Here is an 8,629-nt window from a genome sequence, read left to right as displayed (position 1 = left end):
CTCTGGGAGTTGGTGATGGACAGGGAGGCCTAGTGTGCTGCGATTCATGGGGTCGCAAAGAGTCGGACACAACTGAGTGGCTGAACTGAACTGAATTGAACCAAGAGACGTGACATTGAACCAGTATTCATGCCACTGAAGCACTAATTTTCTATAAGGTGCCGATAAACTATTCCTTTTTTAAAAAAAGATAGCTGAGATTACATTTCATTTGAAACAGATCTAGATCACATTTTTAACAGTAAAACTAAGAGGCTTTAATATATGAAATGTACATACATATCCAGTGTCAGAGATTGTAAGCTGCTAATATAAAAATAACTATAATATTTTAGAAGTCAGTCACTTAAAGTCTTAGTTTTACTTTTAACACACCTCAGAACACCATCCTCAGGTATTCATTAGCAGATGATGCCTGATTGAAAACTACTCTCTGAAGGCTATAAATATGCTCAAGTATAGAACCTTCTAAAGATTAGCAAAGAGCTAGATGTTCCTTTTGAAGGGAAGCTTGTTTTCATCTGTTTGGTTATTCCAAATGAGGATGTTATGCAGCCTAGTTTTCATGTACATTACATGGTGATGACCAGGGAAGATAAATAATTTTAAGAGGTATATGAGTGTGCTGGGTCTCTAATGGGCCAAAAGAGTTCGTTAAGTGACTTTTTTCATAAGCTAAATGAATATTGATCTGTTTCTTCTGAATTGCTAATTATAAATCAGGAAATGGTGATAAAAGGGTACAGAGAATTAGTAATAAGACTCCAGGAAAATTGGAAGTTAACTTCTAAGATGAGAGATGAAGCAGAGACCATGTCATGTGTCATGTGGTATCTGGAAGTTCGGCTCCAGAGTCCTCAGATTGGGTTTGACTCCTGGCACCACCATTTGAAGGCAAGTTATTTCCTTCTCTGAGCCTCAGTTTTTGATTATTGCAGTGTGATTATTTGTAGTCCCAGTTATTAAATGGAACCTATCCCATACGGCCATTGTGAGAGACAAGGAGATAATGTGTGACACACATTATCTCCTTGTCCTTAACGTTACATACATCAAGCATTTTCCATAAAGCCAGACTTATATATAAGAAGCATGTAATAAATACTGGCTATGATTGCTATCTTTAGGTAAAGATAATGAGTAATTCTGAAGACTCACTGAGAAGGGTTCCTAGTAACAAGTCAAAAATTTCATTTTTATGTTTTTTGTGGGCCCAATTTCCTGCTTTAAAGCAGCTTTAATATTTACGACATTTGATTTCTTAAAGGCTGAGGTAAAGAAACATTCTGAGGAATGTAGAGAAAAGGTATCTCTTTTCATTCTTTTTCCCGAGTATATATTTAATATTTTTAAATGGTCAGTTGCTAGATTTTTGTAGTGGTTAGTCTACAAAAAGCTACAGAATCAGTATTTGTGGCCAAGGGACTTAGGGAGGTAATCATGATCACTTTTCAGTGTTTAAAAGGTTAGAAAGCCAGAAGACACAATTTTATTGCAATTTCCCCCTCAGGATATTTAATTTTTACACTCAAAATATAAATAAAATATTGTCATTTAATACCCTCAAATTATTGGTTTAAAACACTACTGTCCTACAGTAAGAAAGTTTGATAACCATCACATGAAAACAGATTAGGAATGGGAAAGAAAAACCATTCATTAGAGTAACACTATCTGAAGCGCTTCAATAAAAGGGTTCATCAACATTCCCATTATAAACTCCATTTTTGCAAAGCTAACAATATTGCTGGTTCAGATTCATTAGCCCTATATTTACACACAAAACATCAGCTTAGAACACATGTATGTTTCTAATAAGCTTTACTGTTCCTGAGGAACTAACTGTTTAAACTTTAAGTGCTAGAAATTTAAAAATTCCTCCTCTGCAACAATTACAAAATAAAAATAAAAACAAAACCCACAAAACACTGCTTATGGAAAAAAATTCTCTAGCATTTTCATGAGGGTTTTATAGACCCTAAGATAGGATGGCAGAAATACACACACGCACACACACGCACACACACACACACACAGAGTCTCACACACACACTCTCTCTCTCACATACTATTGTTATTTAATATTCAGGCTATCACTGATTTAGGATTACTCAATTTCAGAAGGAACTAGTCGCATCAATCCCCACAGCTGAGTTGACTCTAATACTGATGCCTTTTCCCTAAATGAATGTTGGGATCTTTCCAGCCCTTCCCATGTCATGGCCATTCTCATCCCTGCTATCTCCCCCTTTTGTTGAAGTACTGACTGAGGATCTCTCTTATAATCCTTTGCTACTTTCTTCCAGCAAGTCAGGAAAAATGCACAGAAGTCTGAGCCACCAACCAGTCCCCACCCTCCTCCTCAATATGCAAGAGCTTCAGTGTTAAAGGGGTTGGTGCTTAAAACCCAGAGCTGCTCAAGCTCTAGGAACCTAGGACTCAGGTCTAATAATAACTATTATTATTATAGTTATATTTTAAATTATAGATTTGTGTGGGTTTTTCTGGCCTGCAGATGATTATAACAGTGCTTGTTTTGGAAAATGTATCCTAGTTCCACAAATCAACTTCTAAATAAACTTTACAGCCCTTTTAAAATTGAGTACAGTTTCTTAATAAAAAATAGAGAATTACCATATGACTCAGTAATTCCAATTCTAGGTACATAACCCCCCAAACTGAAGAGATTCAAAGAGATGATTTGAGAACATGCTCATGGTAGCCAGAGGTGGAAACAACCCAAATGTCCACCAATGGATGAATGAATATACAAAATATGGCATATATATACAATGGAATATTACTTAACCACAACAAGGAACAGGGCTTCTCTGATAGCTCAGTTGGTAAAGAATGTCCTATAATGCAAGAGACCCTGGTTTGATTCCTGGGTCCGGAAGATCCGCTGGAGAAGGGATAGGCTACCCACTCCAGTATTCTTGGGCTTCCCTTGTGGCTCAGCTGGTAAAGAATCTGCCTGCAATGTGGGAGACCTGGGTTCGATCCCTGGGTTGGGAAGATCCCCTGGAGAAGGGAAAGGCTACCCACTCCAGTATTCTGACCTGCAGAATTCCATGAACTGTATAGTCCATGGGATTGCAAAGAATTGGACACAACTGAATGACTTTCACTTTCACAACAAGGAATAAAGTAGTGGTATATTACAACACAGTTGAATCCTGAAAATATAGTAACTGAAAGAAGTCAGACACAAAAGGATAACTATAGTTTGATTTCACTTATATGAAATATCTAGAATAAAACTAATTCAGAGAAACAGAAAGTTGATTAGTGAGTCCCAGGGGACTGAGAGGAGGAAGTGAGGAATTAATAAGCACAGTTTCTGTTTAGGGTGATGAAAAACTCTGGAACTAGTGGTGGTGATTGCACAACACTGTGAATGTACTAGATGCTACAGAACTGTACATTTTAAAATGGTTAATTTTATATGTGAATTTCAAATCAATAAAATTAAAAACTGTATATAGTCAGCATCCACAAGTATATAAAAACTGAAATAGCTAATAAAGTATTTTTTTTTTGCTATTAAAAAAAAGAGAGAGAAGAAGAGAACTGTCTCAAGAACTAGAAAACCTAAAAATGGGTTCAGGCCCTAACTCAGCCATTAGTAATTAAGCCATCTTATATGAGCCATTTCCCCATCAGAGCCTCAGTTTTATCATGTAAAGTATATGATTATTATCTGCTTAATTCTAAGGCTGAGATTCAGAAAGTAAATGAAAACTCTAATATATCAGAGAAAGGTGCTAACTTCTATAATAAATGAAAAGTTGGAAGCACTGGAACCTTCAAAAGGAAAAGGATAAATATATGCTTTCCCTTTCTAACACCTTACCTTTTAATTCAGATGCTAACTAGGCTTTAGGCAATTCTTGGTGACCATTATTTGAGCTAGAAGAGGTTTGGTACAATCCAGGAGAATTCTTGTAGCTTATCAAGCTGGGGAATCAAGTCTAGCAGATTCAGTCTAGACCAAATTCTGTCTTGTGTAGCATGGAATATAAAACCCTGACGACATTCTAGAGTCGGTCTGTAGTCCATGACTTGTTTCAGATAATAAATGATTTATAGTTGGGATGAGGGCCACTACAAAGCTTCACTGGTGATATGTGGGATGGGAAGGAGAACATGAGTCTGTTCTGGTTAGAACCCTGAATAAATCAGGTTCCAAACATGGAAGAAGGAAAGGAAACAGAATTTCTAGTCTTCTCTCTTGTGATACAAGGCTCTTTCAAGATTTTCATGAAAATCTAAAGTCTCCACAGAACACAGTTTGAAACCAATCTGGTCATACAAAACCAAAGGTCTCTTCATATTCTAGTGTGTTCTGATTTCACAAATGTAGGCAATTTTCAAATGTCCCACATAAATGCTTATTTCTGAAGGAGTTCTTTAATTGTAAATACATCTTTGGCAGATAGAGAAGAAATAGTTCAAGAAAGCTTTCCAATCCTAATCCACTAGTAATTTACTAATCTATTTAACATAAAATTAAAGCTATTAATTAGAGGAATAGATCTTCTACTTAGATTTTGACATTTTTTAACTTAACATAGTTTACTTTTAATTTGGTATGAATGACTTCAATTTATTTTCCATTTTTACCCCTTTGTAGGAGCAGCATTTTAAAGAAACATACGCATACGTACTTCTTAAAAATACATATACAGTCCTCCCTCCCCGCTGCCCCCAGCCCCAGTAGCTTATTGCACACTTAGATCTATTCAATCACCATTGGCAATCAGCATTAAATGCCAACCTACCCTCTGGTTAGGAGCTAACTTGCTGCTCCAAACCATTTTTACAAACCTTCCTATATACCTTAATCCTTTCAAATGCAACTGTGACACAAAGTATTACAGACTTTTAAAAAGCTGTTCTCTTGAAAAAAAAAAAAACTGCGGAGCATCAGTAACCAGATAGTATTCTCAAATTTCAGTGATCTAGTCCATGGAGCCGTCCCCTATGCATAGTGCTCTGTTTCATGCAGTACATGGCTGTAGCTGGCCAAATCTTTTTTTTTTCCCAATGAATCAGTAGAACAGTGAAGATCTTACTTTTTTTTTAAGCAGTGGCATATCAATGAGGCACAGATGTGTATTCCAACTCTGCATGGATGAGCACACTGTTCAATAGTGCTGGCTCACACGGTATCAGGGCGAGTTATCACTTCCCATGAAGGCACTCTTATCACCAGGGCCCAGAGAGGTGGCTGCAAATCGCAGCCTTTTTATTTTCAAGGCAGTTCTGCTGAACATTCAGGCTTCAAAGATTCACACTTCCAAAACTCTATAAGAGTTTGTGAACGCTCAATTTGCCAAAACTGTTTACAGTGTAATTGGGCACCGTACCTGTGTCCATGAGATAGCGAAGGCGCTTCTCCACCAGCGCGGCACGGGTGTCAATTTGCTTTTGCTCATTCTCTAGTGCTGCCAATTCTCCTACAACATACTGACTGGTGTCTTTGAACCCTTTCTGTTAACGAGAACAAACAGGAAGGAAAAAAAAATCACTTGTAAGTTGCATTTTTTCCTTTCTACAAACACTTAGTAAAGCACTTACCTAGAGAACCAAATACGCCTTTAGTATCACCCTTAGTACCAAAAATCAATGCCCTGTGATTCAAAACATTTTCATATGTATTATATATAGTAAAACTTTTGTAAACAGAGAAAACCTCAGCTGTTTAGTATTATATTTATAATTTAACACCCAGATTTAAAAAGTAAACACTAAGTAAGAAAAATTTCTCAGAGTCAGTTATTAAGTATGGACAAAGATAGATAATTTTCCCCTTAGTGGCTGTCAGAACAAACAGTTATGACATCCTTAATTCAAAAGTATAATATATAAAAATGGCGTTTAGCTAAGGAATTGATTCTTAAAGAATTTATCCAGAAAAAGATCATTTGTTCTTATAGAAATATAAAATTTAAAAGATACATTTCTTTTCACAGTAACTATACTTTTAAAAATATTTTTTAAAATGATGAAAGAGAAGTTTCTAATATCTTCAGTTTCCCCTCCAGCTGGCTTCTGTACTTTAACATGTCACTGTGTTGATGTATTACTAATTATTGTAGCTGCGAATTCTAACTTGACAGGTGGTTTCAAACCGTGCTACTCTGGATCTAATGCTACCAGTACACTGATTTGGTTAATCTTCTATGTAACCAAATTTGGATTTTATTCTGAAATTTCACTTTTTATAACCATGCACGTTAAAAAAAAAATTATCCTTAGAAGTTCTATTTGAAGTAGCAGTTCTATTATAAGGTACCAGTAAACCTTAATTTTTATTTTCATATTACAAATTTAAATCATTAGGGGCAGGGTTATTTGTGGTATTGTACCAAACTGATGAATCACAGCTCCCTTGGGAATGTTTATCTTATGACATTTCTAGGCGTAAGTTTCCTAAGTAGTTGACAGACACTAAAGAACTGCCTAAGTGATTACTCTCACCACTGCCACTACTACTATCAGCATTTATAACATTAATTCAGAGAAATAAATGTGAGCAACCTTCCTCTGTCAAATCCCTTCCCTACCTAGGAGCATATTAATCTCTAAAAAGCCATGAGGAATTATCTTTCCTTACTCCTTAAACAAGAAACTAAATCAGGAATTATGTTATTATGAGGATATTTTGGAAGTCTCATAATCAACAAACCTGTCTAACTACATGAACAACTTATTTATCTTTGGAACTAGTAAATATGAACCCAATTTAAACCAGCTTACTGTTAAACTGATTATGGTAGTTGACAAACTGAAAACCGAAATATTTTTTAAAAATCATGAAACTGATAAATCATGTCTCAGGATAGACTGATCAAATAAGTCACTGTATTTTTTAAAGATTCATACAAAGTAGATATTCTCTCACCTCCATATGAAATAAAGCAAAAATTATAAGAACAGAATAAATGCTAATGGTAACTTTAAAATTCAGTGGATGCTTTTTGCATCTATCTGCCAGAGACCAGAGCATTTTCAAAACGGACTTTTCTTTTCTCAATCCCATCCAGAGGGAAAAAACAAACACAGTAAGATATTAGAAAACAGAAGTGATAAGTAATACATAAACTTCACTGCTTCTACTTACCAGTTCAGTTAAAAATAGTCATTAAGTTTATAGACAGATTTACTTAGTGGGAGTATACAGTATACTCAAATATTCTGTAACTTATAAATTATACTAAATATTTCCTCAGGATATACGAGGTACCTCTTCTATGTATTAAGACATTCTTTTAGTGAAATAACTTTAGGATGAGAATCTAAAAATGAGAAGTTTTTAGAGCTCTAAAATAGTTTGTAACTCTCAGTACATTTGCAAGGGTTTTAAAATCCAACAAAAACAATTTCAACAGTAAAAACAATGAAAATATTTACACAAACTGGAGATAATAATAATTTTAAAAAGTAGCACCATTAAAGAGAGCAATGCTTCGAGACAAAAATTCAAGTTAAAACTTGTTCTTCCTGCTTCTGTCCCGCAGCTGTCCATCAAAAGCAGCTTTCTCCCTGCGGTCTATCAAATATTTCCCTCACAAATCAATTTTACACATGATCAGCCCATACCCCTACTGAGCTGAACCTCCCCGTTAATTAAGTGAAGAAATTACCATATATATTATATTAATGCAAACATCATTCAGCTAGTAATTCACGGCTGATCTGGATAATGGAAAGGTTGAACACCCATTAACCCAAGCCAACAAAATGGGTTGGCTGAGAAATTCTAGCAGGTCTCATGTGACTTTTCCCTCTAACTGCAGCTCTGCGGTATCTGCTATTGTAATAATTAAAATCCTCCTGGTAGATCAATACTGGAATCTCTTTATGGGAAGTGCCCTGATGGAAATGTCTCAAGGAAGCTGGGGCTGTGGAACTCTGAAAAATTCATTTTTTTTTTATCTGACAATTATCACCACACTGCAGACTAATTCAACAGTGCACCCCTCTCACTCTGCTTTGAATGCACTGGAGATTGACATCTTAAAAAACCTAACATCTCATTTTAACAAATAAAGGCACTATTTCCACATACAGTTTGGAATTATCAGCAATCATGAAACCACACAAAAAATTAATATACATTAAGCACTTCATCTTCTGATGGCTTCCTCTGAGTTTCAGTTATCGCTGCCTTCTCCTCATTTCCTTTCTTTGTATCTTCCTGTATTGATCTCTGCCTTTTCATCTCTTAAAAAAAAGGGAAAGACATGTAAAATTATTGTAAAGCTTGATAGTTGTGTATTAAAATGTGGATTTACATTATCGGCATATACACACACACACACACACATACACACACCTAAATACTGTTAAATTGTAAGATGGGAAGACATCTAAAAAAGTGTTCTTACCTGGTCTATTCTCAACATATTGACTGAAAGACTGAAGTTGAGTCTTTCTGACTGTAGCATCCTTGCTGAACACAACAGGATTTCTAAACCGTTCTGTTGCTTTTTGTAATCGCTCAGTCCTGAGATCCTCTGTGCCATTCTAAAAGTAAAACAAATGTGTTAAGAGAGTCCTGATCTTATAAATGTGAGATTACACATTAGTAAACAACTTTTACTGATTTAAGATAATGTCA

The 8,629-nt window shown here is 35.5% G+C and overlaps 1 protein-coding gene across 7 annotated transcripts in view; it reads right to left on the bottom strand.

The window, feature by feature from the left end:
- EHBP1 (EH domain binding protein 1) overlaps window positions 1–8,629 on the bottom strand; it is a 427,094-nt gene that overhangs the window by 37,681 nt on the left and 380,784 nt on the right. For all 7 annotated transcript variants that reach the window (XM_043468858.1, XM_043468857.1, XM_043468863.1 and 4 more), the window contains 3 exons: window positions 8,397–8,535; window positions 8,126–8,232; window positions 5,373–5,496 (listed from right to left, as the gene is read on the bottom strand). In XM_043468858.1, the coding sequence (XP_043324793.1) occupies window positions 5,373–5,496; window positions 8,126–8,232; window positions 8,397–8,535 (370 nt within the window). The remainder of the gene's footprint in view (window positions 1–5,372; window positions 5,497–8,125; window positions 8,233–8,396; window positions 8,536–8,629) is intronic.

The sequence above is a fragment of the Cervus canadensis genome, chromosome 5 (genome assembly GCF_019320065.1).
Source record: "Cervus canadensis isolate Bull #8, Minnesota chromosome 5, ASM1932006v1, whole genome shotgun sequence".
Classification (NCBI taxonomy): Eukaryota; Metazoa; Chordata; class Mammalia; order Artiodactyla; family Cervidae; genus Cervus; species Cervus canadensis.
Note: the sequence above shows the minus strand (reverse complement) of the source record. Positions and strands in the feature narration are given on the sequence as shown.